At 37.7% G+C, this 27,692-nt stretch overlaps 1 protein-coding gene across 1 annotated transcript in view; it reads right to left on the bottom strand.

Annotated features, from left to right (window-relative positions):
- Nucleotides 1-6,837: 6,837 nt before the first annotated feature.
- The window catches only part of Bmpr2 (bone morphogenetic protein receptor type 2), a 112,443-nt gene continuing 91,588 nt past the window's right edge, over nt 6,838-27,692 (bottom strand). The window contains exons 9-12 of the mRNA XM_029538676.1: nt 24,255-24,391; nt 17,139-17,311; nt 12,400-13,679; nt 6,838-10,815 (exon numbers count right to left, since the gene is read on the bottom strand). Of these exons, the coding sequence (XP_029394536.1) occupies nt 10,565-10,815; nt 12,400-13,679; nt 17,139-17,311; nt 24,255-24,391 (1,841 nt within the window). The 3' untranslated portion in view covers nt 6,838-10,564. The remainder of the gene's footprint in view (nt 10,816-12,399; nt 13,680-17,138; nt 17,312-24,254; nt 24,392-27,692) is intronic.

Genomic DNA, 27,692 nt, shown 5'->3' with positions numbered 1-27,692 from the left:
AAGATTTTATGTGTATGGCTGTTTTGCCTGTATGTATGTCTGTACACTACATGTATGTTGTCCCCAGACCTGGGTATTTTTGAAGTTCTCCACGACGTCTAAAAATAATAATTTATTTCTTTTCATTTTCCTCCCTTAGGAATTGAAGCATATCTTCCATGACATTATACATAAAAGACTGATGATTTAAATGCTACTAAAAAAGTTGGTAAGAATGGAAAACTTTCACCTGTTTTTCTGTTCCATTTACAACCCCCTGCCCCTGCTCTTCACCCCACCCCACCCCATACCACCCAAGCATACAAAGACTGTTTCCTTGAATAAAGTTTTTCCCTTCCTGGTTAAAAGGGAGGGCAAGAAGTCAGAGTCAGAAGCTGTATGACACCATCCACACTTCGGGGGAACTTTGTCTTTGCCTTAATCCTTTTGGTCTCCAGGACAAAAAGTGCTCCTCTACAACAGAGTCACATATGTCAAGGTCTGCTGCTCTTTTTTAAGGCGACAGTCTGACCCACTTTCAAATTTAAAAAAAAGTTGTGGTGGTTCACAATACAACGTGGGACATCGGAAGTCAACTCTGGAGTCCATTCCTTCCTACCATGGGATCTGGGGGGTCAAACACAGGTCAGCACAGACAGCTCCCTTTTTTGTGTTTTTTTTTTTAAGGGTTTTTCTGTGTAGGAGTGTGGCTGTCCTGGAACTCATTCTGTAGAACAGTTTGGCCTCAAACTCAAGAGACCAGCCTTTTACCACCATCACTTGACTTTTTTGTTTTGTTTAGTTTTTTTTTTTTTTTTTTGACAGTTTTGCCACATAGCCCTGGCTGCTGGCCTTGAATTTATATATATATATATATAATTTATTTATTCTTATTTTATGTGCATTGGTGTTTTGCCATGTCTGTGTGAGGGTGTCAGATTCCCTGGAACTGGAGTTGCAGATAGTTGTGAGCTGCATGTGGGTGCTGGGAACTGAACTCAGGACCTCTGGAAGAATACAGTGCTCTTAACTGCTGGGCCCTCTCTCCAGCCTGCCCTTGAATATTTGACAGTTCTATTTTAGGACCCTGAGGGTCGAGGTTGTTGTCATGTGACACCATTCTCAATTTAAGGCTGTTCTTGATTTTTTTTTTTTAAAAGAAAAACAGGGGCAAGAATGGAGCTGCCCTCCCACGATGTCTTAATGTACTATGTGAGACAAGCTAACCTATCAAGAGATTCATCTAAAAATAATGGACCTTCTCAAAACAAGCTGACTTCCCCACAGCCGTCTCAGGGAAGCCTTACTGAAGCATCTCTACAGAAATAATATGTGAACAGGGACTGCATATGTGATTTAATAAGAGTTTATAATACACCCAAACTTCTAAAGGTGCTTTCTGTCACCTGAACACTCTGAGACTCTTTTCACCCCTGTGAGGGACAATCATTCCCTTGCCCAATCTTGTCCAGACACTGGGTCTCTGATTTGGTGTGTGCCTTCATCTCTGACTCATCATGCAGGTTCTCATTATCTCTTGCCAGTGCTTGTCTACACGACTCCTCATGGTTCCCTTCCTCTCAGCCCATTCTTTATACTGCCAGTGCAGTTAGCTGCTTTGACACTTGCTGATTACACTCTTTCAATAACTCCAGGGTGAGTCCAGACTTGCACGCTAGCCCTCCTAGAACAGCTTTGTCAGCATCTCTCATTCTGTCTCCATCCTTCCAATTAATGTGCTCAATCCTACTTTTTGCTGTATGTTTAAGCCAGAAGTTAATGTTGGGTGTTTTCCTTTGATTTGTTTTCTCAAGACAAGGTTTTTCTGTGTAGCCCTAGAACTCCTTCTATACCAGGCTGGCCTTGAACTCAAAGATGTGCTTGTCTCTGCCTCCTGGGTGCTGAAGTTAAAGACATGTGCTCTAAGAATTGTAATCTTATCATTTGTAGTTGTGTGTATACTCACTGGGTGGGAATGCACATGTGCATGCAGGTGCCCTCGGAGGCCAGAGGCTTCAGATCTCCTGCAGCTGGAGTTTCTTTCAGGTGTCTGTGAGCCACCTGATGTGGGCGCTGGAAACCCAACTTGGTTTTTCTGCAACAGCAATGTATGTTCTTACACACTGAGCATACCTTGCCAGCCCCCTTCCATTTTGCTTTGTTTTAATTTTGTGGAGAGGGTCGCTCTGTGTGCCCTGGCTGTCCTGGAACTAGCTCTGTAGACCAGCCTGGTCTCAAACTCAAGAAATAGGCCTGCCTTTGCCTCCAGAGAGCTGGGATTAAAAGCATGTGCTGCCACCACCACCTGGCTTTCATGTTTTCCTTATTTCTTTCTTTCTTTCTTTCTTTCTTTATTTATTTATTTATTTATTTATTTAGGGTTTTTGAGACAGGGTTTCTCTGTGTAGCCCTCGCCGTCCTGGAACTCACTCTGTAGACCAGGGTGGCAGAGGCAGGCGGATTTCTGAGTTCGAAGCCAGCCTGGTCTACAGAGTGAGTTCCAGGACAGCCAGGGCTACATTGAGAAACCCTGTCTCGAAAAACCAAAACAAAAAACAAAAAAACAAGATGACAACAGAGCCCATGGGAGCAGGCTGTGTTTGTTTCTTCAGCACCTGGCAGTGGCTAGGGCAAAGCACACCCTGAATATGCTTGCCCTGTACACTGATAAAGGGTTCCACTGCGGGATACCTAGCCAACACAGTGGATTCATCTACACAAATGAAACACACATTCTATTTTGAGCACGTGTGCAAGCTATCATGGTAGTAGAAGCTTGCAGAACCAGCTACTCCAGAAGCAGGAAGAAGAAGAAATCTCCTAAATCACAAGGATCTAACCAAAAACATTACTCAGCAACGTAGGTACCACAATGTAGCAGGTGAGCAGGTGAGCTCCAACAGCTTTGGATACCTTCAGTCACTTTACCTTGGTCTTGGCCACTATAACCACTGAGCACATTTTATCTCTCTTTATGAATTTTCCTTGCCACAGCAAAGTTTAAAAGCTGTAGTTCAAAGCCAAGTACAAAATACATTATCGGGATCTTATACACTTACCAGCTCTGTGGCTTGAAGAAAGTATTTAAATTTCCTGACCTTCTATTTCTTCCCTTATAAAAGACAGAGAACACGTTTGTAAGGCAGTGGTGAAAACTGTCAACTGTGTGTAAAATGAGTAACATGGTGTTTGGTGTATTGTAGTAGCTAGGAAGCAGCAGCTATTATTCTAATCGCAGTTGACCCTTTATTTATTTATTTATTTATTTATTTATTAGTATCACACTAAGTTATAGGAGTCATGTTAGAGATAGCACGTGCTGACTCTATTGCAAAGTCTCTACAATATCGTATTAGCAGTAACAATTTCCGGAGATTTCATTAAAATAAAAAATACACTTCCTGTTGTCGTTAACATAATCTTTAATGAGTGGAATAACGCACCATTTTACAGCAAGCCTGTTAAACCTAAAGAACTGACTGCCTTAAAACTTCCTTTGCCAATGTCTCTGTCTCAATACAATCTTTCTATTTAGGTTTATATATATCAAAGCATTTACTTACACTTATTCATAGAAAACTCTTTAGTGGCTTAATGTCAGCGTTCATAGTGGCATCCATAGATAATACAAAAGGAACGTGATCTGCTTTATTTCATACTCACACTGCTCCGTCACACAACTTATACAGCATAGCAAGGTCTCAGATGGCTTATACAAAAGCAAAAATAACTGAAAGTAATTATTCATAAATTCACACACAATATTCTATCTGTAATGTAAGAGCAAAACACACCAACAAAAGATACCCGTTAACAAGAAAGAGGGTTCTGAGGAAGTGCCAGCCTTTCTTTTCCTAACAAGCATCCTCAGAAATGAATACTTGGCAGCTTATGGCTCTCCTGCCCATTCAGAAAAGGCCTGGCAGCTACACATCTCCATGTTTCAGCTATAACACCCTAAGAGTTAGTGTATTTTACAGTTATCCATGTAAATTCATTTGAAAAATTAGCAACAGAAAATTAAAGATGATTCCAGCTTACACAAACACATACAATACAATCTCTAAAGAAATGAAGACAAGGCATACAATATTGCTTAAATAAATAAATGTTACCAGGAAAAAAAAAAGCCACAGAAGTGAAGCAACTCAAAATTAAATTGAAACTTAATTGCTTTGAATTGCATTTTTTAGTTATTAGTTTTCTTACTCTTATACATCTTTACAAATGTTTCTTTTATATGCTTAAGATTGATAACAAGGCAGGGAGCCTGAGACAAGAGACTGGTTACAAAAAACTCACTGCTAAGATTTAAATATACAGGGGACCAATTAGAACTTGAGTTTGTTGACTCGAAGAACAACTGTTTGGCTCTGACAATGTGAAAAGCTGGTCACCATAGCTCACCTTCTCAAAGCCATCAAGCTGTCACCAAAGCTAGAACCATCAGCTCACTTTTAGAAAGTCTTATAATGCTAATTATCCCATAAGAAAATTCTATCTCAGATTACCATTCCTAATCTTGTTATTAAAAACAAACAGAATGAAATATTTGCCCCATCATGTATATCCACAGAACCAAGAACAGAAAGTGTTTAAGCCAGTGCTTCAACTCCAAGGCTTAAATCTGCTGTAACAAGTGGCTAATTAGCTGAGTCATTCCTTCTATTCAGTAATTACAGAACTGGGCAAGTTTTATGATTAATGAAATCAAACATCATGTTGATGTGAATTAAGTCAAATAATATGATGAAACATTACTATGTAACAAATACTTTTAAATATTCAACTAGATCTAATTGCTTGTTTGTTAGCAACTGAACTCTTTCAGTGTACAAACAGATGAAAGGGGCCCTGAGTTTTTAAGTAATACTATGTCTAAAAGTGATTCCAAACCAAAAAGATGTTTCTAGAATTTAAAATACAAATTAAATGGGGGAAAAGCATTTTAAATGAAAGAACAGTCAAGTTGTAAATTCAAGTACAGTCAATTTTCTTTTTAAATTCAGTTACAAACTAGACATCCTAATGAAGTAATATAGTTCTAAGATTCTGTTCCTGATTTTAAGGTGGGCTGCAAACTCCATTTTACAAGTAAATGTGTGTGTTTGCAATGCTCACTAGAAACATCACAGACATCATTAAAAACAACATCGAAAATTTAAGAAAGACTGAATAGATTTATTTGGGGCATAATTTTAACATAAAGTATAGCTTCTCAAAATTCATATGCCATGGGATAAAATTTTAAGGATTTCCTTTCTATGCAAATACCTAGCTTTAATCACTTAAAAGGTAAAACGAAAATTGTTTTAGTCCAGTCTATTCTGCAAAAATGATAAGCATTTCAAAAGTGGTCTACAAAAATACAAAAACATCCATGAATATCTGATTTTTGTAGGGTCTGCTTTTGAAAATTAGTTTTGCATTTAGTGTTTAATACAGTATTTGATAAAGAAAAATGTATAATATTTGTTGTGGCTCAATCATAATACCCAAACATATAATACTAATACTATACTGTAACATAGGTTAGAGTTTAATGGAAAAAAGAGATAGACAATTATGTATGCATGGCTTTTTAGTTATATCTGTATAGATATAAAAATCATAAAACATACTTTAATAGAAAAATGCTAGATAATACAAAAATTAGGTGCTGATTTTCAGGTGGTCTGATGATTAAATTCAATGGTAACATATTTATTCTCAATTCTATCAAACTACTATGCTATAAATTAACTGGAGTAATTAATTTGAATATAACATAGAATTTTAGTGCTTTAAATATAAATAAAGTAATTAAAATAGATTTGAGAAGAGATCTGGGTGTTGAGAAGCCTGAAGCTGACTGAAGAGTGTTAGACGGGATGACCATCTCTTCTCCCTACTAGGTATGAGCAACAGACCTTAAATCAGACAAGAGAGACAGAACAGGCATGAAGAAAACTTTGATGACATATGACTGCAGGCCAGATAGTGCAGGGACAGGCTCTATAAACCATGAGGGCTTAGAGAGGAACAGGTGGGTGTTACCACCTCCTTGGGCACTTGGAGATTTCCTCTGTGTTAATGTGGACACTTACAGAAAAGCCTTTTTTGATAACAGCCTTTGTTCAGTAGCTCAGAAAGTAACCGGCTAGACTGATATAATCAATGAGCACAGTTAGGAAGGGATCATGTAAGGTAGTTTTTGGATGAAGTTTGCATAGTTCATAATCTAAAAAAATAGTTAAAAAAAAACAAAACGAAAACAAAATACACCCCAATGCACACGGCCCACTGCTAGGTAAGGGTGTGAATATTAAAATTGTAGCCTAAAAGAGACTACTAGGGCTATGAGTGGTGTTATACACTTCCTAGAATGACTGACTGATCTAGAACAGTAGAATTAGAATGTGTGCAGGATATTTTAAGGATTTCAGGATATAATGTAATTATATATTTTCAAAAATCTGTGGATAGTCATGTAATAACATATACATAAGCTCAACATAGGTTTATAAAATGTGATAAGGTATAATATCAAATTCTAGAAGTGAGTGCCTCACCATGAAATATATGTCCATAAACATAAGAGGAAACTGATGTTTATTTGTTTTTTGTTTTTTGTTTTTCTCTATTTTAAATGACTAACAGAGTAAAAGTGCAGTGTGATAGCTACACCATATCAGGTGTTCCTTTGGGATTCAGAAATCAAACTTGGAAATCTGTAATTCCGGGCTGGTGAGATAGCTCAGAGATTAAGAGCACAGGCTGCTATTCCAGAGGTCCTGAGTTCAATTCCCAGCAACCACATGGTGACTCACAACCATCTATAGGGGGATATGATGCCCTCTTCAGGCAGGTGGATGCATATGTAGCAAAACACTCATACATTAAATAAAGTTTTTTTTAAAAAATGTCTTTCTTCTAAAAAAAAAAATTTTGTAATTCCCACTGATTTGAGTGTTCCTTATGTTCTCATTCAGAACCAACATACAGGTTCTAGAACAAGCATACACACATATGGAAGCAATACAAGCCTGTTTTATAAAGAATATTAACCTTGTATTCTTTCTACAGATTATTTAGTTCTCTGGATTAACAATTTTTCTGACACTGGTAAAGCTGAAATTTTAAAGATGGAGTCAAAAGATTAAGAAGACTACAAACTTGCATGCAACTCTTTTTCCCAAGTGGGGTATGGGATCACGCTAAGGAGCCCCTGCTCCTTCAGCTCCCTTCATGTGTCTCTTAACATTTACTCTGCCCTCCATTCTGCAATGTAAGAATAGTAGGAGGCAGGTAAAATGATGTAGGCTAAATTTTGTATTGAGTTAGGAATTGTTAGTGATTATGGGCCTTTATTTACCTAACTTAAGATCATTACATACCTGGTTTGGCTTACACGCAAACCACATGTCTGCTGGAGTACATGTCAGTACACTGCATATCAGTTCATAAAGAAAGTGGATCATGTGTTGTGCATAAAAGATATATGGAGATACAGACCCAGAGTGAACTCCCAGGTATGGCTGGGTATGAAACTTAGACAAATTTCCTATTTTTATTTCCTCATTTATAAAATATAAATATTGCAATATGGTTGCTCTGAGGATGAAAAAAATAAGTGTATGTAATGCCAGTTTTCAGCAGAGGTCTTCATAAACTTCTACAGTAGCCATGTTTTTTAAATTATACATTTAAATTATTTAGGATTTTTATTTAAATAATTTTATTCTATACATAATTCAAACCAAGTTCTTTCCATTATTTAGCTCTGGTATATAACTAGTATTTTAAGATTTCATTTGTCATTTATAGTTATGTGTATGTTGTGTGTGTTGGGGGTGGGATGGGATGTTACATGCATGTCACTGGAGGCCGAAACAGGGACCTGAATCCTGTAGACATTGTGAGCTGCCATGTAGCTACTGGGAATTGAACTTGGGTCCTCTGTAAGCACAGGAAGCACTGTTATTGTTATGCCATCTCTCCAGCCCCACAATAGTATTTTCTTAAGGGAACTAACATCATATTCTGATGTCCTATTATGATATTTGTAAGATTATATTATTGTCCAGAGAAATCTTTTTAAATTGAATGACTTTTATTCAAAAGGCCTAAAATTAATTTGTGTGTGTGAAATTTTGTGGTAAATTCCATTTTAGCTTCAAGAATCAGACTGAATAAATCTAACTAGTAATTTAAGTTATATTAAAGGGATTTCTGCATGCTGTGTATTATAGACTTCAAAATTTATTAAAATGACCTATACTTACTACCTTTCCTATTCTTCAAGCAGTTCAAGGAATTATTTGTTTTAAATATATTTGAATGAGATGGGAAACTATAGATTTCTTTTATCTGGCATATTCATTTTTAAAGCATTCTATTAATAAACATTGAAGACTTGGAAAATTCACAATTGACTGGGCCTAATACAAACTGTATCAGAATGTAAGACAATTTTTCTGACAAGAAAAGATCTTTTGGACTTCAAAGGGTCAATTTATTCTTAATGTTTCAAATTGGAGATGGGAGGAATATAACTTATTTTGATTTAAAGTTGTCCTACAACTGAAAATTAAAATTCTGAAATGCATTTGAGAGTCATTTGGACAAAAGAAATAAGTGAAAGATACAAATTATTTGTTAAATAGACAAAGGACAGTAACTAATTAGAAAGAAAAAAAAACCTGAATGTTAGAAGACAAAAATATATATATTAAGACTCTGAACCACAAGAGGGCCAATGAAACACAAAGGTGAGAAAAGAATCCTGGGCACAAGTGAGATAATCGTAATCCGAAGAACTGAGCTCCAGTTAGCATCCCAGCTGACCAAACGGTCAATGCTGTGACATCAGAGCACAGCAGATGGTAAGTGAGGGAAGCTCGTGTATGAGTTAAACGGAAGGAAAGAGATTACAGATAAGACAACGGGGTTCAAGGCAGAAGAACCAAAATCAGGAATTTGGAGATTTGCACTTAACTTTTTATCTCCCTGCTAAACTTGAAAATGTAATCAGATAATGGATATTAAGGATTCTGAGAATCTGAAAACACATGGGAACAATTTGTCTGCAAACTGATAAGAAGCAATGTTTAGGGAAAATTCCTAAATTTTTGACAGAAAGTCTTTATTAAAAGACTGTTGTTTCAGAGATCATTAGTTTCAAAAGAAGCAAAAGCCGTGTGATGGCAACATCCAGGTACAGCAGCACCAGAAGCCATGTGACAGCAATGTCACAGTGCATCATCACCACAAGTATGCTCTACTACAGCACTCATAGTGAATGCTGCTCCCAGTCAAAGAACACATGAAACTGGCAGAAGGAGAAACTACAAAACCAGAATTAGTAAAGAAATAAACTTAGGAAAGACAGAGGGTCAATCTTAGTCTGCTCAATGGTGCTAAGTGTGCAGCAAGCCTTTCTTCCATAGGGATCTGGCATGCTGGCTGGATGAGCTTTCCACAGTGTTTTAGGTCATGGGAGGAGGAATCGTTTTTCACATAGAACTGTCAGGCTGTGCTGGGAAATAATGACACATACATACTATAGATTCAAATCGACTATCACTTACTTCTAAAGTTATTATAAATAGAAAATGAAATTTAATTTGTGATGGTCAGAGAATGAAAGTTACTATACTAGTCACCTTGCCCAGCTATTTACTTAAAAATTCTATTTAGGTTCAGCTCTATACATTTTCTGATAAAAAATATTTCTTAAATAATGAATACAGACATGAACATATACATAGAAAAATAAAATGGAAAAGGCTAATATTTGCTTTCTTCTGTTTTGTTCTATGCTCTCTATGAACTTCCAAAATCAGAACCAGATACGCTTATTAAAATGCCTGGAAGGAAACAATAGCATTTGGAAGGTTAGAAGACAATGGCATTTCAAAAAAGGTTTTAATAAGTCCTTTGCGGAGCCCTTTGGACAGCGTCTATGTATCTCCACAAGGAGAAAGCTAGACAATGTTCATATTATCGAAGATGGGGGAAAATGTTTCAACAATGCAAGAATGTGTGCCCTGCTAGGAGAGAGCAGATAAGAAAGCTTCTTTGTGGTCTATAGACTATTGCACATTCAAATAAAATACACGAGAAAAGAATGTCCAACAGATTATGGTCAAAACATATTAACATATAACTAGCTTGTGCCCAGAAAAATTAAACATGGATACCAGACACCATTGCAGTCAAACCTGTCTCAATTTGCTTCTGTTTTAATGACCTTAAGAAAATGGTCCAAACTGATTATCAGCAATCCATTGTTTTTGCTTTTTTCTTAAAAAAATATTTTGAGACCACTTTTGATAAGCACACATATGATGTGGTCATAACAGACAAATATAACTTTAGCGAGACTAAACAAAAGTGCAAAACTTAAAAAACAAAATTAAAAAATATGGAAGCATAAGCTAAAATTTTCTGCATAGCTGAAATCTATTTAAAGCAAGTCCTTGCTGCAGGGGTGGGAAGGGGTGCTGACAGGAGGTTAAAGCAGTTTTTTTTTTTTTTTTTTAATGTCTTCTGCATGTTTAAATGATGCAAAAAAATAATTTCACTCCATAAGCTTGAAAACATCTCACAGACAATTCATTCCTATATCTTTAGACACTGTGGTCGTGGCAGTGCCTCCCTCTGCGAGGTACACAGCAGTGCTAGATTTAGAATGGACTGCCCTGTCACTGCCATTGTTGTTGACCTCACAGTCCAGCGGCTCAGTGGAGATGACCCAGGTGGACGGGCGCCACCGCTTAAGAGAGTATGGAGTTTTCACACGTCTCTTGATCTTTTCACCTGATCCTGATTTGCCATCTTGTGTTGACTCACCTACTGGAAACAAAAGTATAGGAAATGAGCTGTGTAAAAGGAAAATATTTAAAAGTAAAGGAGTTTGTTGGGTATATGATACAGCTGATGGAGTGCTTGCCTAGAATGCAAAGGGTCCTGAGCTCCAGCCCAGAACCACTAGAGCCCCAGTCCTGGTGCATATGGTAATCCTGGAAGTAGAGGCAGGAGGATCAAGGATCAAGATCCTCCTCCACCACACAGCTACTGCACAAGGCTTGCCTGAGCTATATAAGACCCTATAATCAAAACCAAACCAAACTAAGCTGGATAGGAAAATAAAAGGGCTGAATTTCACAAACAGGTCAAGTCAGCATAGAATCCAATGAAGAACATTTCTTGAAATATGTGATCAAGCTAGGTAATGTTTTTCTAGGCAAAATTCAACCAACTCAGTTTTGAGTCTTTACCTAAAAAAATAATTAAAACTCACAAGAACTAAAAAAATTCAAAATTCTTAATTGTATTCTCAAATTCTTTTGCTCTAGTGTAGACTCCAACTTGTTAAAAACACATCATTTGACTTAAAGCTGACAGCTGGGCTAGCAGTGGGTGAGTGATGCACTCCTGTAATCCAACTTCCTAGGAATCTGGGGCAGAACAATATTAAATTCAAGTGCAGCCTTTGGTCACTATGAGTTACAGAATGAGTCCTTGTCTCAAAAAGACAAAGCAAAAAAAAAAAAAAAAAGTTCAAACCAACTCAAAAGGCCTTTAACATGTAATAGTTTTGGAGGGATGACCATTTTCCCATCAATTCTGTTTTCATACTTGACAAGATGCTTTATGGATACAGGAACACAAAGGGTGTGCCAACTGGCTTGCAATATAAACCACTTAAGCAAAGGGCCAGGTTTTCTTTGTGGTTCTAGAGACCAAAATCAGGCAGGTGTTCTGCCTCTGAGCTACACTTCTAGGCAAGGGGTAGATAGTTGCTATTCTGAGACCCTTTTTCAGCCCATTCTTTAGATTAAGAAAGCATAAAACACATAAAAGAAGTCCCTTGACTTCTATGATTTACTAAGATCTGGGTGTGCTGGCACTGTACTAATCTCAGCACTGCATGAGTTTAAGACCAGCCTGGACTATATAGCAAGTTCCAGGCCAGCCAGGGCTTACTTAGAGACCCTTTATCTCAAACACACACACACCAAACAAAGACTTACTAAGGTTAAAAACTAAACATAGATTTAACATATTAACATGTATAGCAAGTATTTCAGAAGTAAACATGATGTGATGTCACTACTTGTGCCGTGACACTACTGAATATTGATTTAATTTCATCTGTCACAGCAGATATGAACCACACATAGAAAAGTCATCAAACAAAACACAGATTACATTGGTAATTCTTCTACTTGTGATACTAGCTTTTCAAACTGTCACTGACCAAAAAGAAAAGGGGGAGGGGGAGAAAGAAAGAAAACAACAATAATCTAATTACTTCCAAGGTCCAGTCATGTTGTCTCTGGAAGTAATAAAGGTAAAGAATCGCTAGTTGAAAATGCAACATGATTCTATTTTACTTGACTGTCCCAAAGGATAATGCACAACCCCTCCACTTACTCTGTATACTGCTGCCATCCAGGATATTTGTGGCTGAAAGATCCAGAGAATTGGGCCTCTGTGCTCTTCTGGGCTTTGATGGCCCAGGATCTGCAGCTGTGCTTGTAACACCTTGTGTAAGGACATCTTGTTCTGAACATGGATTGCTGTTGTTGTTATTGGAATTTGTTCGGCCACCTTCTAATGGCCGTTCCCTCCTATCTACCAAACGATCCAGAACCCCTTCATCATGGCCAGCCTGTTGCTCTCGTCTCAGTAAAGGTTCATGCTCATCGGGACTGGAATTGATATTCAGCCTGGTATCCTCACCAATAAATTGATTCTGCAGCATTTCTTGGGACCTATGTGCCACTATGTTGGCTGCCTGGCCAGATGGCACTGTCCCATTGGCATACTGGGTTGTGGCAGCATGGGGATTAACATTGTGGCTTCTACCTGCCACACCATTCATAGTTACTGTCACCACATGAGGCTCTGCTGCATTGATTGTATTCATCTTGGCAACTCCAGTTTCTACTTGTTTCAAGTTTGATTTGTGCTTGTTGCCAAATTTTAGCCGGGGTTCTTTTGTTGAATTTTTGGTGTTCAAAGGCAAACTAGTAGGTCTCTTAGGAAGGTTCTGTTGCTTAGGGAGAGGATAGATCTGAGCAGGTGGAACATCAGGAATTAAACATGCTTGACCATTTGCAGCCTGTGTGAAGTCCTGTTGTCCAGTCACTTCCACTGCAAGCTTTATGAGTGGATAAAGCAAGCTAGAACTGGTACTGCTCAATGGGTCTGGCCCACTGAACTGCTTCAGAGAATGCTCCATGAGATTCTCATCAGAGCTTTCCTTGAGGTTCTTATCAACTTCTTTTGGATCTAGCTTATTAGTCTCCAAGTCTTCTTCTGTCAGCTGTAAGCAGACAGGGGTTGGCCCGATTGACTGTGCAACATTTGTGGCATGCAAGTGTGTCTCATCCGGGTATGGCATCTCAGATATAGTGGTCATGCCCGTGCTTGGAGTGAGGCCGGTGGTGTTTGTGGTGGTGGTGTTTGTGGACAGGCTTGTGACGCTTGTCTCTGGGCTAGGGATTCGAGCTTGTGCTTGCTGTCGTTCATAATTAATTGAGTTTCGGTTCTTTTCTCCTATTGTCAATGGTGTGCTGGACATCGAATGCTCAGAGGAAATATTCTTCACGATGCTGTCAGTATGATGGATAGAGTCTTCAATATATGAGGAAGAGGAATAATCTGGGTAAGGCCCGATTTTTGGCACACGCCTATTATGTGACAGGTTGCTTGAAGAAAGAGAAAAAGGTATGACATTGAGAACACAAACTTACAACAAACTGTCTATTCCAAGCAAACACCACTGATTCCAAAGTCCCACTGCTTTTATTTTATGCTTTACATTCTTTTTATTGCACTCATTTATTTACTATATATAAATGGGGAATGCATGGAAGTCAGAGGCTACTTGTGGGAGTTGGTTCTTTTCCAACCTGTGGGTCTCAGGAATCAGACTCAGACTGTCAGTCAAGCTTGGTGCAGCACTTCACCCACCAAACTGTCTCACTAGTTCTATTTTACTCTGAACTCATATTTAAGAGATTACTTCAAAATCCTGGTAATTGTTACCAGCTTGGTAAATACAAACTTTATGAGGTATTTTTTTTAATGCAGTGTATAAGATTCTGTGAAAATCTATGTGGTTCCAGAATAGAACTTTTATGGGTGCTCATTATTTTGATTTACAAGAGTTAACTTTGGGGCTGGAGGGATGACTCAGTTGTTAAGTGGATCAGCTACTCTTTGATTTCCAGCACCCACATGACAGCTCACAAATGCCTGTAATTCCAGTCCCTGGAGATCCAATGTTATCTTCTGGCTTTGGCAGAACAAAAGCAAAATGTAAGAAAAAATATATAGAAGAGTTAATTCAAAAAAAAATCTCACCTATAATTTTATAACATCAACAAAGAACAATACACTTTTAATGAACTGTATATGTGTACAAACAGATAGTTTTGTAACTAGAGGAACCATGGGATGTATTTATTTTGTATTTCTGTAATCCTAGATCCAATCGTATAGCTCAACGAATATGTTATGGACTAGGTTCAAATGGCTGAATAATAAAAAGAACATAGAATTTGTTCATTTTTCCAAAACATGCTCATTTAAAAGCAAAATAACAATGTGGCATAATCATGGGAAGCCACTATCAGTGTAAGTTGTAGAGCTAGGACATGAGGTGGAATACAACACTCAGATAGAGAAACCAAGATTCGGGACGGTTCTACAGTTACTGAAGTGCATAGCCAGTGTCAGCACTCCTGGGCATGACAGTTCTGGACTGCCTATACTTATCCTTTCATTTATTAACTACTCTGTAATTATTTAAAATCTCATTACAGAAGTCATTACGGATAGCCTTCACTGAGGTGACCAAGGGACTGAGACATTAACAGATAAAATATTACAGAAGAGACTTAGCAGCTATAGGGAAATAGGTTCTACAAAAGAGGATTGCTATATTGCAGGGCATGACAATTTATAACATCAACAAATAACAAATACACATTTAAGAAGGTGTTGTTGTACAAGTATGAAAAGCTAAGGAAATATGGAGAGGTTAAGGCTCAATAAAATAAAGCCTACAGTGCAAATACCTAGTGAATGAACTACCATTTAAGGAAACTCAGGTGAGACTAGAGGTGAGAGGACCCATTCCAAGTAGAGGTGAGAACACAAGGAAAGGGAGAAAAAGTCAAAGGAAAGGAGAAGCATAAGTTTTTTCTTAGCATTCAAGAAAAATTACCAAGTATTTAAAGTAGAAGCTTCAGCTAATCCTTTAAGGCTTTATTTTATGTATGTAAGTATTTGCCTGCAGATACTGTGTGCACCGTGTGTCTGTGTGGTACTTGTAGAGGTTAGAATAGGGAGTTGGACTGGTGGAATCAGAGTTACACAAGTTTAGGAGCCACCATGTGGATGGGTGCTGGGAACTGAACCAGGGTTCTCTGCAAGAGCAACAAGGGCTCTTAACCACTGAGCCATCTCTCTAGTCCCTTCAGCTGAATCTTGAGCGATGAATAAATGCATCATTTACAGACTATAGCGCAGTAGAAATACAGAATGAAGATGGGAACAGAAGATTTTTCTAATACTTCTAAAGTGTTCTATTTAGAACAGCTGGTCTCCATTCTCCTTGATTTGCGATATACAAGGTATACAGCTGAAGCCCATTCTATTTATTAGTAGTGTAAACTGCACATAACAGAAATTACTCTTACAAAGGAGAACAGAAAATAGAAAAAAAATTCAAGAAAAGTATACTTTTATCTACATGTCCCCTGGTAATATTTTCCTGGGTGTCTTTCTGAAACTTTTAAATATGTATTATATAAAGTAATAAAGTTGTTACTTTTCCTCCCAAATACAGAACCAAGAAATATAGGTGATCTATTTACAAGTGCCAAATTATACAGATGTTTTGGCTTTTCACCTTTGGAGACCAGGTATCATCTGCAGCCCAGATTGGCCTGGAATTCATAATATAGTCTAAACTGGCCTTGAACTTGTGGCAATCCCCTTGCCTCAGCCTCCAAAGCTCTGAAACAACGGGCATTAACTATACCATGCCTAGTTAATTTCGTTAGAAAGCCCTTCTATTTAGGATTCAAAATTATAGTTCTAACAAATTAAATGTTCATAAGACAATATTCACAGTGGAGTAGAAAGGCCACTTGTGGGCTATGTTAAAGTGAATGTATTAGTAGAGTCTTTTTTTTAAGGAAGACAATGGATAGGCAGTCTGAACATCTTAGTGTCCAGTGAAACAGCAGCTAAGTCACAGTTTTATTTGCTTAAAAAAAAGAGAGATGACTACTAACAACAACAAAAGATATATCACATGTATGTAGAAGTAGTTACAAACTTTTTACAACTATGAAAATATTTTACCTTTAACATTAAAGGCAAGTTACATTAATAAAGACTAATTAATTAATTAGTTAGTTTTTCACAAGACATTGTTTCTCTGTGTAGCTCTGGCTGTGGTGGCCTTGAACTCAGAGATCCAAGTGCTAATGGTGTATGCCACTATGACCAGGTAATAAAGACTAATTACTTTTCCTGTATCTTTAGATATAAAAACACATATTCTGTCTTATATTCATAACAAATAAATATTTCCAGAATAAGAATGGAAGGGACAGAGACGGCTCAGTGTTTAAGAACATACACCCAGGGCTGGTGAGATGGCTCAGTGGGTAAGAGCACCCGACTTCTCTTCCGAAGGTCCAGAGTTCAAATCCCAGCAACCACATGGTGGCTCACAACCACCCGGAACAAGATCTGACGCCCTCTTCTGGAGTGTCTGAAGGCAGCTACAGTGTACTCACATATAATAAATAAATAAATCTTTAAAAAAAAAAGAACATACACTCTTCTTGAAAGGACCTGAATTCAGTTCACAGCACCAGAGCTCACAAACTGCCTATAATCCTAGCTCTGGGGGACCTCATCTCACCCTAACTCATCTGCACATCCCTGTTCCCACACACACATAATTAAAATAACAAAATTAAATCACTTTTTAAAATGGGAATACTGAAAGAAAAATGATAACCTCTCAGACTAATAAGTGTGAGTTACTACTCTATTAGGCTGGGTTGCCAGTATTTATTCCTGTCCTTTATTTGGTACCAGGTGCTGACACCTTCAGGTAGACACCAAATCCCTCAGGACCTTACCGTTCATTCTGCATAGCAGTTGACATTGGGTTGACCGTTGGGCTCACAGACTTGTTTCTCTCCCATATCATCATGAGTTCAGCCATTCTCTCCTCGGCACACTGTGCAGTGAGCCGAGCCTCTGCATCCTGGTCCCAGCAGTCTTCAATTGTTTCCTTGAGTGACCTCACTGCCTGTAGCACAAAATACACACCACACAATTGCTGTTGTTAAAAACAATATTCAGGTTTTTAATTTAAAATATGTCAAAGAAAATCAGGTTTTGTATGTGTATGGCTTTTTGGTTTGTTTGGTTTGTTTGTTTCCAGACAAGGTTTCTCTGTGTAACCCTGGCTGTCCTGGAATACACTCTGAAGACGAGGCTGGCGTTGAACTGTGAGATCCTCCTGCCTCTGCTTCCTAGTGCTGAGATTAAAGATGTGAGCCACCATGTTAGGATCCAAAATAATAGTTTAAAAAATATAATAAAATATTCTTCTAAAAAAGTGAAAAGTGAAGGATTCCTAAAAGCAAAAGAGTAAGTTTTAAGTTAGCTCTTTGAAGAACTACTCAAAGGACCAAGCAACTATGGTAAGTAGCATGTGTTTCTTCAAGGCCTGGGATTTACATCACTACTGTTAATTCACAACCCTGTTGTCGATGTCTCTAATCACACTTCAAACATGAGTTTTAAGGAACAGCATGAGGTGACTCAAGGGCAAAGTCACTTGCTGCACAAGCTGGGTGATGTAAGATCGATCACCAGAATTCGTATAAAGATGGAAGGAGAGGTCTAGAGAAATGGCTCAGCTAATAAGAGCACTGACTGCTTTTCCAGAGTACCTGGGTTCAAATCCCAGCAACTACGTGGCAGCTCACAACTGTCTGTAACTCTAGTTCCAATACCCTCATACAAATGAGCATGCACTGGGTCTGGTGGCACAAGGTTTTAATCCAATGGGAGGCACAGGAGTGGATCTCTGAGTTTGAGGGCAGCCTGGTCTACAACATAACCTCAAGGACAGTCAGGGCTACACAGAAAAACCAAACCCTGTCTTCAAAAACAAAGAAAGCAAAAAGTGGAAGAACTTACTCCATGAGCAGCTGTTCTCTGTACGTGAACACACACACACACACACACACACACACACACACACACATGCGTGCGCACACATGAGAAAAAAAAAGGAAAAAGGAAATCTCTTTAGACTTGTTTCAGAATATATATATATACATATATTGTTTCAGTATATATATATATATATTCCATGTAATATTTGAGTATTTTTTTTATCAGAGAAGCCTACATGAGGCTAACATCCTTGTTAGCATTGTTAGTGACATTTTAAATGTTCCTAGTAGCATGCTCTGTACAACAAACAAATCTGAAACTTAAACTTACAAAATAATTTTATAATGTCCTGAGTTTTGAAAGCTCCCGTATATACTAGGTAACCTAGAAACCAGGTGCATATACTCGGCAGGACGCAACACAGAAAGATCTGGGAAGACCATAAGCTTCAGTAACCAGGGATCTTTAGGTTTAGTATTACTTAGATGTGAAGGCTATGCTAGAACATTAACAATCTTGGGTAAATATTAAAGGAGGGTCCTAATACAAGCCAGTCATGAGAGGGAGAATGTCTATGTTTATCATGTATACGTAGGATGGAATTCTTTTTGTCACTGTAACATTCAAAATGTCTTTTATTTATATATTATTATTGTCATTTTATTTATTTTTAGTTTTTTTGTGATGGGGTTTCTCTGTAGCCTTGGCTGTCCTGGAACTGATTCTGTAGACCAGATTGGGCTCAAACTCAGTGATCAGCCTGCCTCTGCCTCCCAAGTGCTGGGATTAAAGATGTGTGCCACTACAACCAGCTGCTTATTTTATTATTTATTATGTTTATTTATTTAATCTAAGTTTTAGGGATGTAATTAAGCTATATATATACAGTCCCAAATGTACAGTTTCAAACAAAATGAACTTAAAAGGAAGCCAAGTGTAATGTTATACTTTTTGGCAGGAGGATCAGGAGCTCAAGGATATTCTTGAGCCTAGAGTAAGTTCAAGACCAGCCTGGTACAGATGAGATCCTGCTTACAAACAAACAAAAAATTAAAAAAGAATGTGAAGAAACAAGAATGTGCTGTCTATTTACAGTAAAATAAAATTTTAACAGAAATTGAGGAAGACATTAAATGTTTACGTAAACTGCCTTAAATATGCTCAAGAACAAAGGAAACAATGAACAAAGAGCTAAACATAAGAAAACAATTTTTAAAGAGTTTATTTACTTTGTGTTTGCCTGTGTGTGTGTGTGTGTGTGTGTGTGTGTGTGTGTGTGTGTGTGTGTGTGTTTTGCTTACAGACCCAGAAGGTGGCACTGGATCCTCTAGGGCTGACGTTACAAAGTTCTGTTCTGCTGTGTGGGTTCTGGGAACTGATCCCAGGTCCTCTGCAAGAGCAGAAGTGCTCTCAACTGCTGACGATTCTCTAAGCACTCTCTACCCTAAGAAAGTAATTGTTTTAAAAGAATTATTTTTATTTATTTTTGTATTTATATGAGTACACTGTAGCTGTCTTCAGATACACCAGAAGAGGGCATCGGATCCCATTACAGATGGTTGTGAGCCACCATGTGGGTGCTGGGAATTGAACTCAGGAAGAGCAGTTGGTGCTCTTAACCTCTGAGCCATTTCTCCAGCCCAAAAGTAATGATTTTAATAAGCAGAGCAGCTATAAAAGATAAACATTATTTTTATAAAAAACTTACAATAATACTTTAAAACAGTAACAAAATTTCAGTATTTGAGTGGTTAAACAGCAAATATAAGCAGACAGAAACTTAAAGATGGAAAACAAAATGATTAAGGCCAGAAGTCAAAAGAGTAAGGAGCAGAGACTAGGAGACAAGTGGACATGTTCCCAGAACAGGAGCAGACATGCTGAATACTCAGAATAGGGCTTCCAAACAGAGAGGAGAAAGGGACAGGGGAATACTTGAACAAGTCCTCAAATGAAACCAAATAAGTGAATCCACAGACCCAAGAAACATGATGAACAGTAGTAAGCAGTATAAACCCTATAGCTTCATGATAAGAAAACTTACAATCATAGTGTCATAAACCAAAAATAACAGAGATCCTGACAATGAGTAATATTAAAAAAGACTCCAGTAAGATCAACAGCCATTTCTCAGTGGAAGCCAGATAGGTGTGACATATTTAAAGCGTTGAAACAGAAAACAACTGTTCAGGGGCCGGAGAGATGGTTCAGTTGTTAAGAGCACTTCCAGAGGTCATGAGTTCAATTCCCAGCAACCACATGGTGACTCACAACCATCTATAGGAGGATATGATGCCCTCTTCAGGCAGGCAGACGTATATGCAGCAGAGCACTCATATATTAATAACAAAAATTTTAAAAAAAGAAAACAACTGTTAAGAATTATATATCAAATAAAATTATACTTTAATAATGAAGAAATTAAGATAATCCCAGATATGTCAAATCTAGGGAGTTCACTGCTATTAGACATGCTCTATAAGAAAAGTTAAATGGGGTTCTCTACCCTAAAATTTAAAAAGTAATTACAAATAATTATAAGAGCTAATAAACTGTATTTTAAATAGCTCTTCCTTTTAAAGAGAGAATTAACGAACCTTTCATCATTTTAATAAACTATCTACTTCCTCCCTAACTCCTGTACTATATTGTTACTGCAGTGAAACTGTTCCCTGCCCAGCCCCTGGCTGTATCTTATCAGGTTTAAATGGATCTGTTGGCAGTAAACCAAGTATTACAAATCCCTTCCTTAGCAACTTCATCTAAATTAGAAGGACAAAGTTTTCAGGTCAATCTGCATGTGCTGCATATCCCACAACAGTAGAGCTGCAAACAGATACTCTTAGTTGTGGCGAAATCAAACAATTTAAAGAAGCTGAAAAGAAGTCACAATTTATTTTAACAAATTTCCAGGGACTTCATAAACATTTTCCCATGGGGTCAGCAGCTCTAGAGAACCCTGGTAAAGTATAACTTATCCTCCCATCTGCTATGAGGGCTCTTAAGGAGCTGCCCAAGTTCTTACAGCAGAAACTGTAATTGGAGGCAATTGTGTATATATGAACATAATAAGAAGCAATAATAACAACAACAACAACAACAACAATAATAACAATAAGGCCATATACTTAAAGATTGGAATCTCATTTGAAACACAAGCTTGCTTTGACATTAATCTATTAACAAAGATGAACAATAAGATAAAGTTCAGGGGGCTGGAGAGATGGCTCAGTGGTTAAGAGCATTAACTGCTCTTCCGAAGGTCCTGAGTTCAAATTCCAGCAACCACATGGTGGCTCACAACCAGCCGTAATGAGATCTGACGCACTCTTCTGGTATGTCTGAAGACAGCTACAGCATACTTAGATATAACAAATAAATAAATAAATAAATAAATAAATAAATAAATAAATAAATAAATAAAGCCATACTGTAGAGCTTGGCTTTATTAAAAAAAAAAAAGGATAAAATTCAGTATATCTGAATGGAAATATACAGGGACTCTCTAGTCTCTGATATAACAATAATAAAATATTCTATCTGACTAAGACAATCTGTAAATGGAAAGTGAAAATATATAGTGAAATTATTTAAATTACTATATTTCTTTATGCTTTCTCTTTAATTATAGTTAAGAAAATTAATTTGTACTAAGTATAAAAATGTACTGAACACCCTCAGAAGTAGTCATTACTACCTTCTTAAAAAAGAGATCACTGAGGAAACGTGAAGCCTCTTAGAAATAAAAGTATGACTGCAGAAGCTGAAATAAACATTTTCTCAATCATTTACTGGGGGAGAATGGCATGTGCTGGGGTGTGCATGTAGCAGTCAGAAGACAACCTGCATCAGTCAGTTCTCTGTCCACTCTGGATTCCAGGGACTGAAATATGTCATCAAGCTTGGTGGCAAGGACCTTGGCCTGATGAACTATCCTGCCATACAGAAAATTAAAAGATTACGCTGAAGAAATAACTGCTACAACAGTACTAGTGAGAAATTAACAAAGACTCAAAAAGTAAAGCTGAGCAAGGCCTGAACAACATTGAGCAACGAAGAAAACCAAGCGGAAGCTGGTTAGCTCAGATGGTAGACTGCCACAGCATACATGAGACTGAGTTAGAGGACACCACCACATAGTCAGCACAGTGACACACACACTTCAGATGTGAAGGTGGGGACTCAAAGATTGCTCAGTTATCTAGTTAGTATGGGCTCATGTAGCCTGTTTCCCAGACCCCCACCACCCCCACCAAAAAGATGGAAAATACAAGAAAGAAATTCAGACTTGGAAGTGTCAGGTGGTTCAATATTAGTTTAATGAGAATTCAAGGTCAAAGAAATAAAAGGAAAGGAATAATTTTAAAAGAAACACTGGAGAACTTCTGATTGAGAAAAGTCCTGAATTTTCAAACTGAAAAATCTATTCAATACTCGGGGGGGGGGAAATGTGTAAAAAGATCCATGCTAATATACACCCAAGTGAAATCTCAAAACCGCTATGGCAAAATAAGTCTTAACAGCTTTCAAACAAACAAACAAAAAACTGGGTGTGGTGGTACACTTCTATAATCCCAATGTTGTGGGTTGGATGCCTGATCCTCAACTAGTGGAACTGTCTGGGAAGGGTTAGGAGGTTGTCCTTGATGGAGGAGGTGTGTTGTCACTGAGGGTTTCAAAAGCTCACATCAGGCTCAGCCTCACTTTCTCTGATAGCTGACTATTTGATTAGCATTAGTTTTCACTAATGCTCCAGCACCATGCCTGCCTGCATGCTACTACGATCATCCTGTCATGATGATCATGAAACTTTGTAACTTAAGCAAACCCTCAAGTAAATGTTTTATAAGTTACCTTGATCATGGTGTCTCTTTACTTCTAAAATAGTAACCAAGTCAGCCAAGATGTGAAAGGTAGAAGCAGATGGATGGGGCATTTAAAGTCATCCTCGGCTATGAAGAGGGTTTTAGGACAGTCTGAGCTGACTGAGATCTCATCTCAAAAGGAGAGAGAGAGAGAGAGAGAGAGACAGACAGACAGACAGACAGACAGACAGACAGACAGACAGACAGACACAAAACAAAACAGAAAGCAATGGAGGTCTGTGTGAGAAAGGCTGGTAGGTAAAATCACCATTCAGGCAAGCGTGACAACCTGGGTTCTGAGCTCAGTCACTGGAACTCATTCAAAGTGTCATGTATGCATCACCCCACCACTTGTGCTGTGAGATGGGCGATGGAGACAGAACTGACTAGAAAGTCATGGACTAGGCAATCTGGAGTAAGCAGTGTGGCAGAAATAAAAAGAGGAACCTTGCCTCAACAAGGCAGAAGGCAAGAACTGACTGCCAAATTGTCCTTTGACCCCCCCCCAAATGTGCACCTATCATACACCCCCCTGCCCCAAAATGGAGTAAGATTGGACTACATCCAAATTTTTATTATGAAGACTGAGGCCAGGGGACATTTTCGCTCTTTGAAACCGTTACTGTGTTATTACTCATATATGATACCAAGATAGAATGTTCTTAAACTTGCAAGGATTGTAATGTTTAGCACCTAAAACACATGGTAATATAATTACTTAAGTGGAACTTCAGCAAAGAAAGAAAATTATCTGAAAGTAAGAGAAAGACATAAGATTTAAAACATGTTGCTTCTGGGCAGAGCCTAAAACGAACAGGGGTAAACAGAAGACAAGGAACCAGGGAATCATGGGTGGTATTTTTTAAAAACAACCTTTCCCAAATTGCAAGAGCTTATAGTAATATAAAATGTATGGTTCCGAAGACACGAAGCTCAATATTTTGTTGTATAGGAAATGTTTATACAAACACAATTATGATGTTTTTATGTTACTGAACTTCCTAGATCCAGTTGTTTATATACTCACCTCTACACATCACCCAACCTGTCTGATAGTGTTTTACATTGAAGCCCAGGCTGGCCTTGAACATGTAATTCTTTTGTCTCAGCCCAGTGGTGGGGGACAGATGTGAATCACCAAAGCTGGGTGGCTTCTATTTTTCCTCATCTAGTTCTAGTAAGAAGCCCTCATTTTCTTACCAGGCTATTTTCTTTCCAGGCTTCTGGGAACTTGGGTCTCTGCTTCTCTCTGGACACAAGAACCTGCATATCCTCAAATGTGGGATGGTTTCCAACTTCTGTCTGAAAAGCCATCTGGTAATCTGGTACAGATTCACCTGTGTATTTATAGAAAAGAATGATAGAACTTCTAGTTATCTTAGAGAACAGAATAGCAGAGATATTTCTAACATCAAATCATATGAATTAGATAGCATATTAGATATCATAGCATAGAAATCATACGGTTCATTTGACCTATTATGTATCTTCAGCTGATTCCCTTTGAGCCCTGTCCTCGGTGGCGCTTTCCCTGATGAGCACTTCTAAATTTGAGAAGTGTTTATGAGCCGCTACATTTAGCATTAAGTTAATCCGAGTGCTTAATTCATTTCTTTCTCTTTTGTAGCTGATTGAAAGAAAAAAAGGGGGGGAAGCTATTTCAATCCAGGTTTTATCCTCTCGAGAGAGAAAGGGGGATGATTTAAATATGTGGGGCACAGTATTTCTTAAACCTGGGCAAATAGCCTAATAAAATAATTCTGAGCAAAAAAAAAAAAAATCAAATCATATGTATTAAAACCTTTCAAGAATAAATGCAAATTTCAGAGACACTATTACTGATTTAATATATTATAAATATTTAGAAGTCTCAAAATTTATTGATAAAATAGCTTCAATGCTATACAGATATTTTACTTATTCTTTAGGATTGAGGATCAAACTTAAGGCCTTGCTAAGTATATACTAAGTACTTACTTAGTACTAAGTATGAACATGCTAAGTACACACTTTAACCCAGAGCCCTGGACAGCTTTTGTTTTGTTTTGTTTTCTGTTTTTTCAAGACAAGGTTTCTTGTGTAACCCTGGCTATCCTAGATAGAACTCACTCTGGAGACCCAGCTGGTCGCAAATTCACATAGATCTGTCTGTCTTCAAAGTGCTGAGATTAAAAGTGTGTGTCACCACTGCCTGGTCTGGTGTCTTTTTAAGTAAGTTTTCTACTAGGGACTTCTATCTTAGGCTAGACAGGTATTTTAAAATGAGTTTGCTATTTAATTTATGAGGGAAATGTTACAATACTTAGTATTTAAAATTATGCCCGAACTCTAACATCATATTAGAAAATAGTCAAAAATGCCAGGAGTTAGTACAATAATATGCAACCAAATTAAGGAGGAAAGACTGAATAATCACTATGCTTTCACAGGTTATTGGCTCTATTCTAGTTCAGCCAGAATGTATCAAATACCACAATTTTTCAGTTTTGTTTTGCTTTTGGAGATAGGATCTCATGTATTGCAGGCTGGCCTCATATTGCTTATGATAGCCAAGGATGGCTCTGAACTAGATCCTCCTGCTGTCATTTCCTAAGAGCTTGCATCACAGGGATACACCAGCACAGCAGGGTCATGTAGCACTGAGGACTGAACTCAGGACCTCGTGCATGCTACATGGCACTATATCAAATGAGCTAACTTAGGGAGCTAAGTTAATCCTATATAAAATATCTGTATGACAATGGGCATGTCATTGTTAGTTTCCTCTTAACAGTAGTATTTAAATCTAGAAGGTTAAAGCATCAATGTCTTCTCGGTATTTGACGAATGTGTACGTCACTAATAGGCACAATTAGCTGATGACAATGGACACTGTGGACCTTTACAAAGTGTGATAAAGTGTATTAATAAACACTCAGAGACATACAGAAAACTTCTTAGGACTAATACATAAAATCCAATGGCCCAGAGCAGTGGTTCTTAACCTTCCTAATCCTGTGGTTCTTTAATACAGTTCCTCATGCTGTGGTGACTCCAACCATAACATTATTTTCACTGCCACTTCATAACTGTAATTGTGCTACTGTTATGAACAGAAGATAGAATGTAAATATTTTTCGAGATACAAATTTGCTGAAGGGTTTGCAACCCACAGGTTGAGAACCACTGGCCTAGAAGACTCTTGGCAAAGAACACAAGAGAGCTACTGTCTTCCTGGTCCCTCACCACCACTCACACACTCTAATGTACTAAAATAACAAGACAGATTAGAAGCCATGGTGATTTGGGCATTCTGGTTCTAATCTGGGCTTCATCTCTTCCTTGGGAAAGTCATTTAACGCTTGTATGTTTCAATCTTCCTGTCAGTAAAGTAATAATGTCTGTGTTCCTTATCTCACAGCACAGCACTAAAAGGTATAATGACCCAGATGAAGGTAAAAAACCATAAAAAAGGGCTGGTGAGATGGCTCAGCGGGTAAGAGCACCCGACTGCTCTTCCACAGGTCCTGAGTTCAAATCCCAGCAACCACATGGTGGCTCACAACCATTCACAACGAGATATGACTCCCTCTTCTGGTGTGTCTGAAGATAACTACAGTATACTTACATATAATAAATAAATAAATCTTAAAAAAAACATAAAAAAAAGAAAATAAGAAAAAACAAAACAACAACAAAGGAAAAAAAAAGAAAAAATTAAAATTTTTTTTTAAAAAAACCATGAAACATGACAAGCTTTTGCTTCTATTTGAAAATTCAAGATAATTCTTGCCTTCTACCAGTATTTTTAACAATTTTAACAATTTACAAAAATTAATTGTATATTTTATAATCTATTTAACAAAGCCCAAGTTACTAGACTACTGCATTGCATTTAAAAACAGGTGACATTTCTGCATATTTTTAAGATTATAGCAAATTAATATCAACATTCAACTCTAAGACAAACTAAAAGATTTAAAGATGTTGGCTTATAGTACTTTGTTCCTTGAAACCTACCTCATATTACACAATCAATTCCAATGCAAATTACTTTACTAGCACAGCTGGTCTGCCTCTCACATGATGGTGTATATACTTGCCAGGTATTTATTAGCTTTCCCCTCCCACAAAATGTTAGGTCAGCAGAACTAAAACTTAATTCTACTTGTTTTATTAAGATCATTCAAATTCTAAATTCAAAACTTACTATAAGAAATTAGTGCATGCTTTTGTGTAAATGCAAGTTTTGACACTAACAACTAGCAAAGAGAGGCTGGGAGGTGGCTAAGTCTGTACATTGTTTGCCATGCAGACATGAGGCCCTGCGTTAGGCTGTGAACATCTTTTTAAAAAGCCCACCACTGTGATATGTACTAGCACTGGGGAGGCAGAGATGGGCAGATTCCTATGGCTCCACAGCCAGCCAGCTTAGCTGAGCCAGCACACCCCAAGCCACAGAAAGAGACCTTGTGACCTTGTTTCATAAAATGAGAATGGCTTTGGAAGAATGATACCCAAGGTTGACCTCTGGCCTCCGCATATACATGAACCCATGCACGCACAAACAAGCACATACGTGCTTGGTTTTTTTTTGTTGTTTTTGTTTCTCTCTCTCTCTCTCTCTCTCTCTCTCTCTCTCTCTCTCTCTCTCTCTCT

The sequence above is a fragment of the Mus pahari genome, chromosome 5, assembly GCF_900095145.1.
Source record: "Mus pahari chromosome 5, PAHARI_EIJ_v1.1, whole genome shotgun sequence".
NCBI lineage: Eukaryota > Metazoa > Chordata > Mammalia > Rodentia > Muridae > Mus > Mus pahari.
The sequence above is the reverse complement of the archived record's forward strand: the minus strand, read 5'-3'. Positions and strand labels throughout refer to the sequence as shown.